General features: G+C 39.5%; 1 protein-coding gene across 1 annotated transcript in view; it reads right to left on the bottom strand.

Annotated features, from left to right (window-relative positions):
• LOC124275211 (cullin-2-like) overlaps positions 1–18284 on the bottom strand; it is a 49990-nt gene that overhangs the window by 12836 nt on the left and 18870 nt on the right. The window contains 10 exon segments of the mRNA XM_046710701.1: positions 750–827; positions 1460–1609; positions 2390–2458; positions 2461–2478; positions 3407–3535; positions 4267–4329; positions 5302–5409; positions 6288–6412; positions 16014–16176; positions 17606–17716. Coding sequence (XP_046566657.1) covers positions 750–827; positions 1460–1609; positions 2390–2458; positions 2461–2478; positions 3407–3535; positions 4267–4329; positions 5302–5409; positions 6288–6412; positions 16014–16176; positions 17606–17716 — 1014 coding nt within the window.

Raw genomic sequence — 18284 nt, 5'->3', positions numbered from 1 at the left:
TTACAACAAAAGATGAATGAGAATATCAACATATGAAGTCCATCTAACGCCCGTGCGTAAAGAAAGGAACCATACATACAGAATGAGACTCTTTTACACTCGAAACGAACACCACGCACGTCTATTCAACAGAACGACAGCATAAAAAGTGAGGTACGAGGTAGACGGCGAGAGTTACCTGCTCTTGGCTGTAGGGGGTCCGGTGGGGCCCTGTAAGGGTGGTCTCACAAGTCAAAACAAGTTTTTGTTTTGTAACTATTTTATTGAAAAATATAGCTACAACTGTCGTAGGATTTAAAATGGACATTTTAATGCTTATATGTACCACAAGGAGGACTTCTTCTGAAAAAGAACTGCCTGTTTTCTATCAATAAACACACTGGATCCTGTTTCCACTGGAACAACTCTGCCATATCATTACAAGTGAGTTTTACGCTACTTTTATGACGCTCTGGCACTACACCACGAAGGTGGTCTCAAGTTAGCATGTCTGAACATGCTAGTCACCTGCTTATCATGAAGTGCATGTTATTGAAAGGAATATTATTTGAAAACTAGGTCAGCATGACCATACATACATACAGAAAAAAACATACAGCAATTATCATGTGTACCAACATATATAAAGAAAGGCACGATTCTCATGCCATAAGAGATAACTTTTTTAACATGAAAAATTATGTGATCATACATTTTTATCAGTAGTGTATATTCAAAACATGTTAAGGATAAATTGATTTTATTTTTACCATTCTAACACTTCTCTCCAGCTCCTGAGGTAAGGCAAATGAAGGAAGATTACTCTGAGCTATGGGCCAGGCGCCGGCCTACAACAGGAAAAACAAGAACAATTAGTATTAGTTGGTTAGATTGTTTGTCATTTACATGTCAGGAAATATTCCAAGTTGATTAGGCAAATAGGCATGAGATAATTAGAAAGATCAATGTTTTCATTTTGGTTCAAATCTCATTCCATGTGTTTAGAGATCATGCTGATACTGTGGTTTCAGATCGTGCCACAAACAAGGGAGACAACTGTGTCATATGCTCCCAGCATAATGTGTAAACCATAGTGAGTGAGTGAGTTTTAGTTTTACGCTGCAATACTACAGCTATGTGACGTTGGTCTGTAAATAATAGAGTCTGGACCAGACAATCCAGGGATCAACAGCATGAACATTGATCTAAGCAATTGGGATACGATGACAGAGTAAACCATAAGATTAGCAAGGTTTAAACCTTTCACATCTTCAGTGAAACCAATGAGAATGACATGTAGCTTACAAACTAAAAACCATTATGAGGATGAATCTGGAATTGGAACCTAGCAGCAATGGATTCTGGCACGAATAAGGGCCACAACTCTACTGCAAATTGCAGCAACGACTGAGCAGCCTGTGCCCCCTGTAGACATTTATCGATTACAGGTTCCGCTGTCCAGCTGTATGAGGTTATTTACCTGTAAGACAAGGATAGAGAAGTTGACCCCGAGGTCCCGGGAACTGTCCTCCCTGGTGAAGTCCGAGAACTTGTTGTTGAGATCAGAGCTGATGCTCATATCGGTGAACATTCGGTGGAGCTTGTTGGTGAACTCATACCCACATGCTTGCTGTAAACACAGACAGGGATGGCTCTTGTTAAAAAGAGTCATTTGTTCCAGAATAAAATGGTGAGTGAGTAAGTTTAGTTTTATGCCGGTTTTAGCAATATTCACACAATATCACGGCGGGGGACACCAGAAATGGGCTTCACCAGAATAAAATGGTTAAAAGTAAACTTCAGATATTATCACAAGAAACTATTTTCACTGAACATAAATGAACGTGCATAAAAAAGTATGCTGTGAAAACATAAGCAGCAACATGTTGAAGCAGTGACCCCTTCCAACATATCCTGTTTCAAACAAAATCCTGAACCCCATCAATGGTAAAAGGTGGGTTGCCAGGGGTGGAAATACCTTTAAAATTGCTAGTGTACTCGGAACAGTGGCACATGTAAAATCTCTTGCCCTGATAAGTTTTCCACTATATGCGGCGTTTTTCTTGTTGATTTTTAAAATAAACAACATAATTAACATTGGAAAGTCAACTGGACACCCGGTACAGTGTGATATACAAATTTGCTTGCCCGACAGAAAAAAACACTGGACTCGGACGTCCCGGGCAATGGGTTATTTCCACCCCTGGGTGCCCAAATCCAAATAATCTGTTCTCAAGTTGTACCCTGAATTTACAATTGTATGCATCATTTGATGAAGCTCCTGATAACATATTCTTGTCCTCCTTCTAGGAAATGAACTTTTTGAAGCAATGACCAAAGAAATATCCTGTCTCAGACATAGTCCCTGATGGCCTTAGAATACAAAATGGCGTCCCAAATGTCCTCCTACCTTGAGCCTGTTGATCATGGCCTCCTCAGCATCCATGGAGGTCGACTGACTGTAGATGAGGCGCTTGGCAGAAGCATTCGAGAATAAAACTGAAACCACAGGTTAAACATGCTTCATAATGAGAAAATGTTCATAAAACTTGAGTAGAGTGAGTTTGGTATAATGCCACTTTGAACAATATTCCAGTAACATCACAGAAAGCCTCAAGTGGCGCAAGAGTTTCAGATGTTGGTGAAATCCATGTTCTGGGGGTATGGTGATGGATCACCTACAAAGCGTAACCAGGACTTGGTTTGGTGTTTAACATCGTTACTCAGCGATATCCAGCTATATGGTGGTAGTAACATGGTATATTTTGGGATTACACTTTCTTAGTAAAAGTACTAGAATCTGTACTTTACTAAGAAAGTACTAGAATCTATTGTACTTCGAAGAAAGTAAAGTACTAGAATCTGTACTTTCTGAAGAAAGTGTAATCCCAAATATAACATGTTACATTTGACCACTTTCTAAATGGCATTGAGTAATCATATATGGCGGTCTCTGTAAATAATGTCGAGTCTGGATCAGACAATCCAGTGATCAACAGCATGAGCATGCGTTCTACGCATAATTGGGATCACGATGATATGTGTCAACTAAGTCAGCGAGCCTAACTACCCGATCCGTTAGTCACCTCTTACTGACAAGCATGGGTTACTGAAGATCAATTATAACCCGGATCTTCGACAACAGCACATCATACCCAGTTTATAAACATAGATGGTCTAATATATTACAGCCAGAATACTGAAGGACACAAAGAACACATTAACATTTACAGAAGTCGTTTCAGTACTGGCGTTCGACATATTTCATGTGTTTAATGATCATTAAACAATTTGATGAAACTATTAACAGTGATTAAACCAACCATCTCTATCATGAATTGGGTGATTACACTGAAGGACATAGTTTTATCAAACATAACTGCACCAATAATTAAAAATACTACAAGACAGGAACATTGTAGGTTACCCTTTGAAAGACATCTTTATCATCTAGGTACTTGAATACAGTTATACAGTTGGCTAGCTTGTCGTCGAGCTCCGTCTCGGAAATACCCTTAGAACTCTTCTTTAATAATCCATCACAATAGCGAGCAAGCTGTAAAAGGAAACAGGATTAACATTAACTATGCACTGAGATAAGCAAAACTTTAATGTCCTTTTAATATGAATGACATCATAACAAAGTCCTCAAACAGTGGATGATCGTAGCTGATACTCTTCAGCTTTACAACCTAAGGAGACTTTCCTCCAAAAGGATGCTGAATATTGACTTGTCAATCTCATCATCATCAGATATTTCATTCCATTACTACACCCGAAGACCTAAGAAGCCCTCTACAGAACATTTCATCAGATTGCACAAACGTAGACTGCGCTATGAAAATGAATGATGAGAGGGTTCGTGAGCTCAGCAAATGTCAGCTTTCTAAGTAATTTGGCTTCATATTTTTAACAATCTATTGTTTGTTTATTTGTTGTTTAGTGCTACACTCAGCATGTAAATAATCAAGTCTGGACCAGACAATCCAGTGATTGACAACATGAACATCGATCTGCCAGATATGTCAGTGCTACAATGACTGTCAGTCAAATGTTCAAGTTTATGGTTGGTTTGTTGGTTGGTTCGTTGCTTAACGCCGCACTCAGCAAAATTCCAGCTATATGGCAGCAGTCTGTTTATAATCGAGTCTGAACAAGACAATCCAGTAATCAGCTGAATGGGAAGTCCCCTGCACAACATGTCGACGGTCATGTCAGATGTTTTGCTAGAAAGATAAAATTTGATGCAAAGAGATTTATTAGTTACAAACATAATTTGATACTGACCAGCTCGGCTGATTTGCAAGCCATTTTTGGATTAGAACGGAAGTTGATGGCAGCTGCACATGCCTGGAAAGAAAAACATTCACTCAGATGTCTGTCACAGAATCAATGGCAATGCAGTTCATTGTTATCAACTTACTCCAGCCTTCATAACAAAATATCTGGAAATAGTCATCAAAATGATCATAAAGTTTCTTGCACAATATGTATGCGAGTGAATTTAGTTTTACGCCGCTTTCAGAAATATTCCAGCAATATCAAGCGGGAAACAACAGAAATGGCCCTGACACATTGTACCTATGTGAGGAATCCAATCTAGGTCTATGGTGTGATGAGCAAACGCTTCAACCACTAGGCTACCCCACCTCCCCTGCACAATACGCAAGTCAAGTAGTAAAGGTACAGTCTGGGGAGTGAGTGAGTTTAGTTTTATGCCACACTCAGCAATATTCCAGCTATATGGCGGCGATCTGTAAATAATCGAGTCTGGACCAGACAATCCAGTGATCAACAGCATGAGCATCGATCTGTGCAATTGGGAACCGATGACATGTGTCAACCAAGTCAGCGAGCCTGACCACCATATCCTGTTAGTCACCTCTTGAGAGTACAGTTTGGCTTCCAGAAACTGTAACTTAGTTTGTTGATGTCAGGGCACATTACAATCTTTGGTTCTATTGAATTTTTTTTTGTTTAAAATTTGTGTGGCTATTTCTATTTAAAATGTGTGTATATCTCACAGGCATGTGATTTGACCCAACTGAAAAAGACTGAAATTCAGCCAGGTACAGGTATTTTTATCAATTGAACATGAAAAAATTAACAGACAGCGCCATATCAAGAAAAAAACGCAGAAAAACAGAAGATATTTTTATATTTTCACATGAGGATAAAAAAGACAGAATTCCAACTTTAGACGGAAATATCACATGCCTGATTCCATGTTATGGTTGCTGTCAACAGGTTTTCATCCTGAGAAGATGATATGCACTGCCCACTGCTGGGTCGTATTGGGTGCACTCACCATGTCTGACTCACCTTATCAAGGGCACCAACAAACTGCTGATCAGCATGAAAGACACTTTGTATTAGTTCTGTGTATTTACTGTGTACTTCTAACATGGATTCCACGAACTGCCCAGGCACCTGGAAACATAGAGTTCATCCATAAGACTGAAGCTACTCACTCTTGTCTTGCACATCGAACTGTCAAGCAGCAAGACAAAGTGACACCTACTCACTCTTGTCAAGCAACAAGACAAAGTTGTACTCTACCTAACTCTTCCTAACTCTTGTCAAGCAACAAGACAAAGTGACACCTTCCTAACTCTTGTCAAGCAGCAAGACAAAGTGACACCTTCCTAACTCTTGTCAAGCAGCAAGACAAAGTTGCAATTTCCTAACTATTGTCTAGCAACGAGACAAAGTTGCAATTTCCTAACTATTGTCCAGCAACAGGACAAAGTTGCAATTTCCTAACTATTGTCAAGCAACGAGACAAAGTTGCACATTCCTAACTATTGTCAAGCAACGAGACAAAGTTGCACATTCCTAACTACTGTCAAAGTTGCACATTCAACTATTGTCGAGAACAAAGTTTGCACATTCCTAACTATTGTCAAGCAACGAGACAAAGTTGCACATTCCTAACTATTGTCAAGCAACGAGACAAAGTTGCACATTCCTAACTATTGTCAAGCAACGAGACAAAGTTGCACCTTCATAACTATTGTCAAGCAACGAAGTTGCACATTCCTAACTACTGTCACAAAGTTGCAAATTCCTTCCTACTACTGTCAAACAGACAAAGAGACAAATTGTGTCAAGCATTTGCACCTCCCTAGCTATTGTCCAGCAACAAAGTTGCACATTCCTAAGCTATTGTCCAGCAACAGGACAAAGTTGCATCTAACTATTGTCCAGCAACAGGACAAAGTTGCACCTTCCTATCACTTATGAAGCAACGAGACAAAGTTGCTACCCCACTGCCTCTCAGGTATTACTATTAATGAGGTCAGGCTTACATTTTCCCCCTTGAGAGAGCGGACAGCCTCGAGTCCAGTGTGTTTTATATGGTCCTCCACTTCCTGCATGAGTACGCCCAGTCCGGACTGTATCGGCTTCAGGAGGCTGTACATGTGTGTCAGGTCTGGAAGACAGAAACAGTGTGTGAGTGAATTACAGCTGCCTGTTGCTCTCTTGTAGATTTCACAATGATACATATTTTAAATTTCCATGGTTTCTTTATGATTCTATTTAGAGAAATTGAACATGGATCATTTTCATGAGAACTAAATACTTTAACCAGCATGAGTCAAAGTCATGATAATAATACATTAAATTCCAAAAATAGCAATATTTCCCCCTAAATGTGCTTGAGGGTGAAAAAGTGACTTTAAGGTAAAGGCCCTCAGAGTACAAGGATACACGATCACTAATGCCTGAAGCAGGACAAGCCCATCCATTGAACCAGCGGGGAATCGTATTACGCCTGACTGACTGAGTTTGGTTTTACGCCGCTTTTAGCAATATTCCAGCAACATCACGGCGGGGGACACCAGAAATGGGCTTCACACATTGTACATTGTGGGGATTCAAACCCGGGTCTTCGGTGTGACGAGCCAACGCTTTAACCACTAGGCTACCCCACCGCCCCGAATCGTATAACGACCCCGGAGCTTGAAAAGACCTTTGCCTATGAAAGGCAACTTTCTGTTTGTTTGTTTGTTTGTGTGTAGTTTAACACCACACTCAACTATATTCTAGCTATATGATCGAAGTCTGTAAACAATTGAGTATAGACCAGGCAATCCAGTGATTGGCATCATTTGCATTGATCTGTACAGTCGGAATATGATGACATGTCAACAAAGTCAGCGATTCTGACCACCTGAACCTTTTAGTTGCCTCTTAAAATAAGCATGTGTTGCTGAAGATAGGTTCCAAGCCAGATTGTCGAAGGTGACAAGGCAACTGGCCAAGGAGACTCGTAAAATTAAACAGTGATTGAAATGTGAAATGCAACAATTAAATGTTTATATTTAAAAAACAAGGTGAGGTGAAATTGTGTTTAATCTTGCTTAAACAAGAGTCATCAAAAGATGACATATCCCCCCGGCCCCCACATCTTTGAAAGAACAAATCATCAGACAGTTACTTCAAGTCCAGCTTGATTTTACACTAAGTGCAAAGCGTTTCCATGGAAATGATGATAAACATAAATGAAAAAAATCTGCAAATAGCAAAAGGCACCACTTCAAGATCTGCCTCACATAGCTGCCAAGTTTTACTGAAAGATATTATGAAGTTTTTGAAACGAAACCCACCCCTCCCTTTTGAGACTAAGTCAAAATCGTTTCCATGGAAACCAAGAAAAATAAAAAAGACAAAAATCTGTAAATAGCAAAAGGCACCACTTTGGGATCTGCCTCACATATCTGCCAAGTTTTGCTGAAATACATTAAGAAGTTTTTGAGTTGTGCTCCGGAAACGAAACCTACCCCTCCCTTTTGAGACTAAGCCCAAATCGTTTCCATTGAAACCGGGACAAATAAAAATGTCAAAAATCTCCAAGTAGCAAAAAGCACCACTTAAGGTTCTGTTTGATATATCTACCAAGTTTTGTTGAAAAATATTGAACGGTTCTTGAGTTATGCCCCGGAAACGAAGCCCACCCCTCCCTTTTGAAACTAAGTCCGAATTGTTTCCATGGAAACCAAGAAAATAATAATCACAAAAGTCTGCAAATGGCAAAAGGCACCACTGTGGGATCTGCCTCACAAGTTTTGCTGAAAGATATAAAGAATTTTTCAAGTTGTGCTCCGGAAACAAAGCCCACCCCTCCCTTTTAGAACTAAGTTCGATTTGTTTCCATGGAAACCGAGAAAATTAAAAATGCCAAAAATCTGCAAATAGCAAAAGGCACCACTTAAGGTTCTGTTTGATATATCTACCAAGTTTTGTTGAAAATATTTAACGGTTCTTGATTTGTGCTCCGGAAACAAAGCCCATCCCTCTTTAAGACTAAGTCCAAAATGTTTCCATGGAAACCGAGAAAAATAACAAGAGTCATCAGAAGATGACATATCCCCCCGGCCCCCACATCTTTGAAAGAACAAATCATCTGACAGTTTCTTAACGTCCAGCTTTATTTTAGACTAAGTGCAAAGCGTTTCCATGGAAATAATGAAAAAAATAAATGACAAAAATCTGCAAATAGCAAAAGGCACCACTTCAAGATCTGACTCACATATCTGCCAAGTTTTGGTGAAAAATATTGAGAAGTTTTCGAGTTGTGCTCCGGAAACGAAACCAACCTCTCCTTTTGGGACTAATATAAAAATGCCAAAAATCTGCAAATAGCAAAAGGCACCACTTAAGGTTCTGTTTGATATATCTACCAAGATTTGTTGAAAAATATTGAACGGTTCTTGAGTTATGCTCTGGAAATGAAGCCCACCCTCCCTTTTGGGATTAAGTCCGAATCGTTTCCATGGAAACCTAGAAAAATAAAAAAGACAAAAATCTGTAAATAGCAAAAGGCACAACTTTAGGATCTGTTTGATATATCTACCAAGTTTTGTTGAAAAATATTGAACGGTTCTTGAGCTATGCTCCGGAAACGAAGCCCACCCCTCACTTTTGGGGCTAAGTCAAAATCGTTTCCATGGAAACCTAGAAAATGTAATTTTTGGAGTAAAATTGATATTTTATACTTATCCTGACTCATGCTCTTTTTGCTTGTCTTCTTCTTCTTGCGAACATAGTGGAACACTTGTATCTCCCTAATTGAAGCTCCCTTCAATGTAAAATCACTAATTAGTATTCACCACGAGTTACCTCCTTTCCACAAGCTCGGGAACGAGGGCGCCACCTCTACCCATGTGCCTCACTCTCTCCTCATATACTGAGCCCAACATTTGAATTTACAGGGAAATCCAAAGTGTTATTTGGGGAGGATGGGAGGGCTGACCTCATGAGTCAGGATAAGCATAAAATATCAATTTTACTCCAAAATTACATATTTTCCTTATCCTGACTCATGCTCTTTTGCTTGTAGCATCCTAACGGAACGGAGGTGGGAATATCTAATACTTTGGATTTTTAATAATTAGTGATTTGAACTGTGATGATTGTAATAACCCTATGGGAACTTCATAAAGGCACTGAACTGATGAATTCCTGCTGCTAACTTATCAGCTGCCATATAAAAGGTTATTACCATGTACTTATTATGATAAAGTATATATAATATTAATACAATGCTTAAGACTAATAGACTTAAGCTTGTTAATATGCTAGTATAAACTCCTTAGAGTTTGTTAGCTAAAAATACTTTAAGATATAACATAGTACTAAGCTTAAGATATGATTAAACTTAAGCTAATTATATAATAGCAAACTCTTTTAGAGTTTGTTAGTTAATATACTTATATGATATAGATATAATGCTGAGCTTAAGATATGAATAAGCTTTAGCTACATATATAATAGCAAAACTCTGTAGAGTTTGTTAGCTAATATATTTTATAATATGAGTATAGTACTGTGCTTAAGCTATAATTAACTTAAGCTACATATATAATAGCCAAACTCTGTAGAGTTTGTTAGCTAATATATATTTATAATATTAGTATAGTACTGTGCTTAAGCTATAATTAACTTAAAGCTACATATATAATAGCCAAACTCTGTAGAGTTTGTTAGCTAATATATATTTTATAATATTAGTATAGTACTGAGCTTAAGATATAATTAACTTAAGCTACATATATATAGCAAAAACTCTGTAGGGTTTTGTTAGCTAATATATTTTACAATATGAGTATAGTAGTGTGCTTAAGATATAATTAACTTAAGCTACATATATAATAGCAAAACTCCGAGAGTTTGTTAGCTAATATATTTTACAATATGAGTATAGTAGTGTGCTTAAGATATAATGAACTTAAGCTACATATATAATAGCAAAACTCCGTGAGAGTTTGTTAGCTAATATATTTTACAATATGAGTATAGTATTGTGCTTAAGATATTATTAACTTAAGCTACATATATAATAGCCAAAAACTCTGTAGAGTTTATTAGCTAATATGTTTATAGTGTAACCATAGTACTAAGCTTAAGATAAGATTAGATTCTTAAGCTAAAAGTATATAGCAAAATAAACTCCTTAGAGTTTATTAACTAATATACTTTTTATGTTAAAAACATAGTACTGAGCTTAAGTTATGATGAAACTTAAGCTATATATATATAATAACAAAACTCACGAGTTTTGTTAGCTAATACCTTTATAATGTAAACATACTGCTTAAGATATGATGAAACTTAAGCTAATTGTATAATAGCTTAAACAACCCTTTAGAGTTTGTTAGCTATGATATAAACCTAGTATTGAGCTTATGAAGGAAAACTTAAGCTACATATATAATAGCAAGAACTCCGTCAGAGTTTGTTAGCTAATACATGTTATAATGTAACCATAAAGCTTAAAATATTATGAAACTTAAGCTTAAATATATAATAGCAAACCCTCTTTTTAGAGTTTTGATAGCTAATATACCTATATGATATAAAACATAGTACTTGCGCTTAAGATATGAATAAGCTTAAGTTACATATATAATAGCTAAAACTCTGTAGAGTTTGTTAGCTAATACATGTTATAATATAACCATATTGCTTAGAAATATGATGATACTTAAGCCAAATAGCAAAAACTCTTTAGAGTTTGTTAGCTAATCTACTTATATGATATAAACATAGTACTAAGCTTAAGATATGAATAAAGCTTAAGCTACCTATATAATAGCAAAACCCTTAGAGTTTGTTAGCCAATATATTTTAATAATATGAGTATAGTACTATGCTTAAGGTATACTTAGCTTAAGTTACCTATATAATAGTAAAACTCCATTAGAGTTTGTTAGCTTAATTAACTTAAGCTATGTATAAAATAGCCAAAAACTCTGTAGAGTTTGTTAGCTAATGCATTTATCATGTAACCATAGTATTACTCTTAAGATATGAATAACTTAAGGTAAATATATATAATAACAAACTCTGTAGAGTTGTTAACTTATATATTGTATGATGTAATAATCATAGTACTGTGATGATAAAAGGAACTTAAGTAAATTATACATAGCATGAAGCTATTTAGTATTGTTATAAGATAAGTAAAATCTGTTAGATTGACTTATCTTCTCCGAGGAACTGTCAGCTGTTGTGCGAGGACCATGGATCGAATTGGTGTATACCTGAGACGTCCTCGTGGTGATATCTCTCAGATAATGGTTTGCAACCACCATATCGGATTTCCAGAAATAAACCCTCCATTATTTCAATCACATTTGTGTAGAACAATTGTAGAAGTTAGCGCTATAATATCATGAGTATTAAGCTCATGGAGGGTCGGAATAGGTCCATCCGCATATGCACGTAGTATGACAGTTCTGATCCAAATGGAGATATAGTACATGAGACTTCACTCATGCGAAGTTGATGATAGAGGAAATAATCTGTTGCATTTTTCCTCCTGTTTGGTTTGGTGGAGATAAATTTACAGTGCTCTTGCTGGCCAACTTTGATAGAATCATCGTATCATGGGGTCCAAGTATGTCATCCAGGCGTTGTTCATAAACCTCACTTGTGAGGTGTTGGAGCACTATATTCATATCCCCAGGTTGGGCGGAAATTTCCGCTTTATTCTCCAAACAGAAGTTTAGTAGGTTTACTAACCATCTAGTTGTGTTAGTCGCTGATGAAATTCAGCTGTAGTCTGAAACGCTGTGGATTTAGATCCACTTGTATCTTCGTCTCAGGTAATTCGCCATGCGAAGTCCTTGACGATGTAGGTGCACAACCAGGTGTGTCTGTCCTCGTTGAACTTTATGTAAAATCGCCTGACTGCCGATCCCTCGTCTTAACTTGACAGGGGAGGTCTCTAACTTGAAGAAAGGCAGTCTAATCATGAATGTTCAGGTTAACTGGACTGTAATGAGGCTTGCTCGTTCACTGATATATAGTTGTCACTTGTGACGTAAGTCTTGAACTGTGAATTGAGATCGACCCTCTGTGTAGGGCGTTGTCCTCAGCGGGTCCAATCAGAACAAGGCATTTTGATTCTGTATAATACCAGCGCTGTGATGTCACCACGGTGTAGCGGGAAAAACCCACCTTGAATAAATTCTTGTCGCTGCTGATATTAGCATAAACGCCGGTCTTCACCGTAGCTTCCGAAGTTATCCGGTGACCACGGTTTTCGAGGGTTAATGGTAATCGCTAGCGAAAACCTCCGGCGCCAAATATCTCGCTCTGTAATTTTATGCTGGGTAGGTTATTTTCCTGGTTGTCGTGAAAGTAATTTCAGTTTTGAATATAATTCGACTTCCTTATATATAAGGGTATAAACAACTTGCAAGTTGTGAGCTTGTAGACTGTATACATGAATGTATCGCCATAATTGTAGAATTAACGTTGAACTTGTTGTACATATTTCTTTTCTCAGAAACTTTGACGATTAAGAGTTATACTGGCTGTAACAAGGCTGCTGTTCAATTTCGATATTGAATTGTTCGCAGATATGCGAATGGTCACGCGATGTAGATAATCGTATCGTCGTCCGGGGATTGTATATTAGCAATTTATACGGAATAGTTGATTTCTGTGAAGATCTATGAAATGTCGTTGACTAATAATACAGCGACGTTCTGTGTTGTAAATAGCCTGAGCAATTATCTTCGTGAGAGGCTTATAGATCGCATCTGGCATACAGTTGATAATCAACTTATGCGGCGCCTTGAACGGACTGATTTGCAGTAGCTATATATGACGAAAGTGGCTAGTATATGAAACCTTTGGAGGAGACTTCCTCGGTGAACGCCGGAGACTTCATAAGTTCTCGAAGTATCCCTTCTAGATCTTCTGGGTGAAGTAGACTTGGAGCCACTTAGTCTTCGCGACCATCGCTGGTGTAAGGTGTCGAGTCAAAGCCCGATTAGTATATATATATATATATATATATAAATATATATATGAGCGCTTGCTTCGTGAACAGCCTCTGTGTTTAACAGGATGTGGGATCGTGCTGCTTACCTGAAGTAGGGCATGGATCATCTTATCATATTCAGAAGTCGTGTTACTAAGTCTGGTGATAAGTGTCTAATTGATCGTTCTAGATCTATTTAGGCCAGCCGAACATAATGCCTCGCCATGGATTCAACAGAACCAATATACGATTGTAGTTCTTATACTTGATATCGATGATCAACTTGTCTATGGGTTGATCTTCTCGAGACTTGTGAGGGAACGTTGATAGTTTCACGAAGCTCTTGTATAGTCCTTCGATGTCCTTCTAGATGATGATGATCTGGATTCAGGTGTCTCGCTAGATGCCTTCGCTGGCTTCCTCTGTCGGGTCCGAGGAACGACGATATGACCTTCAGCGAAGGCTTCCGCGATGTCTGATGGTCCGGAGTCCACATCTAGGGATGAAACCGCATAAGGTGATGATCTATCCTGCCTTCGCGAAGTCCTTCGCGAAGGCTGTACATCTAGGTTCTTTCCGCCAGCGAAGGCTGTACATCTAGGTCCTTTCCGCCGCGAAGCCTTCGCGAGCTGTACATCTAGGTCCTTTCGTCAAGGTGGTCCGTGACTTCCTTCGCCGAAGGTGACATCGTCCTGGCTGCTTTCGTTGACGGGGGTGCCTCTGGGGTGCTGGCTACGCTTGGAGCCTTCGCTGGCTTTCGACTCTGCTACCGCAGATATAGTGGTCCTCCATGATGTTCATAATTTGTCGCATCATGTCTTCTGGGATGGTCTGCGGCGAGGTCGCCGGTGCTTTATCTGCGGTGTTAATGGAGGGGTCCACCGGAAAATCGTCCGACATCAGTGTAGAGGCATCAGGCTGCATGGTGATCTCTGCTGATGTCGCTGTAGCTGTCACCGGTCGCTTCTTGTGGCGTGACGCCGGGATGATGATCAGCTGATCATCGTAGAGGTCCAGGTCATCGGCTGGAACAATCTCGCTGAGAAAGTCCTAGTAGACTTCGTTGATTTTCCTCAGAGGTCGACGCTGCCCTGGGTGTGCGACGCCTGCGTTGAGTGTTGGTAATGATGGGACCTCAGACGATCATCGCCATATCTGCGTTGGTACATCAGGCTGCATGCTGATCTGAGCCGACATCGGTCAATCTTTGATGTACATCTGGTATGATGACCGCTGATCATCAAACAGGCCCAAAACTGCGATGGGAACGGTCTCGCTGTTGAGATGTGGTAGAAAAACCCTCTAGTCTTCTGCTGCGACGATGGGATGTCTGGGGAAGCAGGATGCTTCTTGGAGATGGCGGACCACGCCCCACACCTCTCCACCACTCTGTAGCGAACACCACACGGAGGGGAGTCGGCCAACAGCAGTAGACTGGCGAGGGGTTCCGTGTATCAGTCATACTAGAGTCTGCATACGCGACCTATCTGCTGCGCGTGCAAACGCCAGCAAATATTAATAAAAAGGTAGAATTGGATAAATTAGTACCGCGAACTGCAATGTGAATATAATAAACATGGCCGTACATCATATTAAAGGCGGATCAGCAGCAGCATAAAACGTAATCTGCAATAGTACAGAATTTTCATCAACGTAATCCACTGAAACAAACACGCGCCCCGCCCGTGAATAAACTGTAGAAAAGCGACTAAATATCAATATATAATCGTTGAAGGATACTAGCTAAACCTCTATAGATGTCTATACGAGGTAACTAACTAAATATATTTCAAAGGATATAGTGTGTCGGAGACACAGGCGCTCTCAATGTCCAGCTCACTGGGCTTAAGAAGGAGAGAGAGAGCACATGGGTAGAGGTGGCGCCCTCGTTCCCGCGCTTGTGGAAAGGAGGTAACTCGTGGTGAATACTAATTAGTGATTTTACATTGAAGGGAGCTTCAATTAGGGAGATACAAGTGTTCCACTATGTTCGCAAGAAGAAGAAGACAAGCAAAAAGAGCATGAGTCAGGATAAGGAAAAATAATAAAAATGCCAAAAATCTGTAAATAGCAAAAGGCACAACTTTAGGATCTGTTTGATATATCTACCAAGTTTTGTTGAAAAATATTGAACGGTTCTTGAGCTATGCTCCGGAAACGAAGCCCACCCCTCACTTTTGGGGCTAAGTCAAAATCGTTTCCATGGAAACCGGGAAAAATAAAAATGCCAAAAATCTGTAAATAGCAAAAGGCACAACTTTAGGATCTGTTTGATATATCTACCAAGTTTTGTTGAAAAATATCGAACGGTCTTTGAGTTATGCTCCGGAAACAAAATGATTACGGACGGACGAGGCGACGACTATATCCCCCCGCATTACATGCCGTGGGGATAAAAATTTATTGCACTTATAAAGTTTTTGGTTTCTTTGGTTATTGTTTAATGCTGCACACGGAATATTCCAGCTATATCACTTATGAAGCTACGTACAAAAGAAACATACAGGGCTCTGTGTGTTGGTCAATACTGCACTCACGATTATACTAGCTGGTATGGTGATTGAATTAAAACGCACGCACACACACACGCACAGAAACGTTTGTACAGCACCAATATCCAGCACTGCTGCTAAAAGGCGCTTTATATTCCCTCTATCATTTTACAACCAGCACAGGATGCTAGTGAGATCCCCACAAGATGAAAGAAGGAAGGAACATAAGATACGAGGATACGAGGTATAAAGATGATTTGCAAGACCTTTTCTCTTCTCTGTCTGCACCATCTCGCGACACTCGCCATGAAGGAACTGTAGGTGGTCAGCTATCATACGTTGCTGGCATTCGTGGGTCACCTTCGTGTACGAACTAGGGTGCAGGAACTTCCGACTCCTGAAGTCTTCATTGTCCAGCTTCTGGATCACCTGTGTAACACAACATACATTCACATCACAACTATAGTCTAAATACTTAGCTGCTGAGCTGCACGGCTCATTAAAACCAGATCATAGTTCTTGCTACTGCTAAGCAAAGATAAAAGGGCATCCCATTACAAGGCATACCAGACTTGAATTTCATCCAACTAATCCAAGCCACGCGCCTACCAGATTGGGGAAGTGATTTTGGGAATGTGATTTCTAATTATGCAGGTGGTGAGTTATCCTATTGTTAAAGTGTTCGCTCATCACGCCGAAGACTGACTGACTGACTGAGTTTGGTTTTACGCCGCTTTTAGCAATATTCCAGCAACATCACGGCGGGGGACACCAGAAATGGGCTTCACACATTGTACCCATGTGGGGATTCGAATCTGGGTCTTCGGCGTGACGAGCCAATGCTTTAACCACTAGGCTACCCTACCGCCCCTCACGTCGAAGACCCAGGTTCGATTCCCTACATGGGTACAATGTGTGAAGCCTATTTCTGGTGTCCCCCGCCATGATATTGCTTCAATATTGCTAAAAGCGACGTAAAACTATATTCACTCACTCACTCTAATTATGCAGCTATTAAATGGTGGAGAGGATACCATGAAAGACAGTTTTGGGCTGTGACTGACTTTTTCGAAATCACCGTGTATTTCTGGCTTCAGTGTGACACACATCTGAACAGACGAGACCAGGGTGTTGTACAAAACTACTTTAGACACAACTGTCGTAATCAATGTTATGCAAAAGGAGTTGAGATGGCCTTAGTGTTAAGGTTGCTTAGTTACAAGGGCACCGTGGTAGAGCACATGGGAAGAAGTGCTACACAGTCTTAACCATCATTTAAAGATTCCAGAATTTTATGATCAGTTTTAAAATTTTGAACTGAAAACTGTGTCCTAATATTTTGGAAACTTTGTGTCTGGAAGTCAGGATGAAACTAGTGCGGTTTAGTTTGAGAAAACTAATGTTGAATAGTTGAGGGATGGCAAGCATAATCATTAAGCCAAAATGTCATGGTTGGTTTGTAGATTGCGAGAGAGTAAAACGGTTTACGCTACATTTAGTAGTATTTGATCCAGTTTCTAGAAATGTGATTCAAACTCATCCCAGGTCATGGCGAGCAGGCCCCTTCACAACTGAGCTAACCCACAGTCCCTGAAGAGTGAGTGAGTGAGTTTCACTTTACGCCTCTTTTAGCAATATTCCAGCAATATCAAGGCTGGGGACACCAGAAATGGGCTTCACACATAGTATCCATGTGGGGAATCGAACCCAGGTGGTCAGCGTATGAGCGAATGCTTTAACCACTAGGCTACCCCTCCACCCCAGTCCCTGAAGAAAAGCCTGAAGGGAGACTGACTGAAGACATATTACTACATCTGGAAATTTGTCCAAAACGTGGGAAATGTGTGCTCTCTCTCACCTTCTCCATGTAGTCGGAGCAGTTGTACTCATCCTTGAGTTTGGCGGCCTCCTGTCGGTAGTAGTCTCCCGTCTCGTGCAGGAACGGCGTCTCAAACAACTCCTCATACAGCTGCAACAACACAGGGGACAACATATACACGCTGAATGAATGTCAGCCATTTACTTCATTGTCAGGTTTTATCTAATGATACTGTTGTTTTACCCTATAGCAACAGCTAAATCTATTTCGTTAACACAAACCGTTTATAGAAAGATTTTACCATGATAACTAATATTAATAACATGTAACTAAAAATCATGATATAAAAGTTGTCTCTTGCCATTATGTTTTCATAATATTTCAGTGAATAATATTTAATTTTTATACAGAATGTAACACTAAACATACAAAGACCTTTCTAGTTTAAGGGTTATGTTGTCACTGACATGAAGGTCACCTCAAAACATTTAGGACTGTTTTACCAAACTAACAGACATAACTTATTTAGTAAACATTTTGGAAGTTTCACCGACATTCACTTCAGAATTGGGTTTGAATATCAGCTTCTGAGCTGCACAAGATAAACTAAAGCAGCATTTACTACCCATTACCAGAGCTCGATTGCTTAACTTAAACTTACTTGCACCTGGTGCAACCTTAGGTAATAAAGGTTGCACCAGACCAAAACCGGTTGCAC

The sequence above is a fragment of the Haliotis rubra genome, unplaced genomic scaffold (genome assembly GCF_003918875.1).
Source record: "Haliotis rubra isolate DU_JTF1 unplaced genomic scaffold, ASM391887v1 Scf1999, whole genome shotgun sequence".
NCBI lineage: Eukaryota > Metazoa > Mollusca > Gastropoda > Lepetellida > Haliotidae > Haliotis > Haliotis rubra.
Note: the sequence above shows the minus strand (reverse complement) of the source record. Positions and strands in the feature narration are given on the sequence as shown.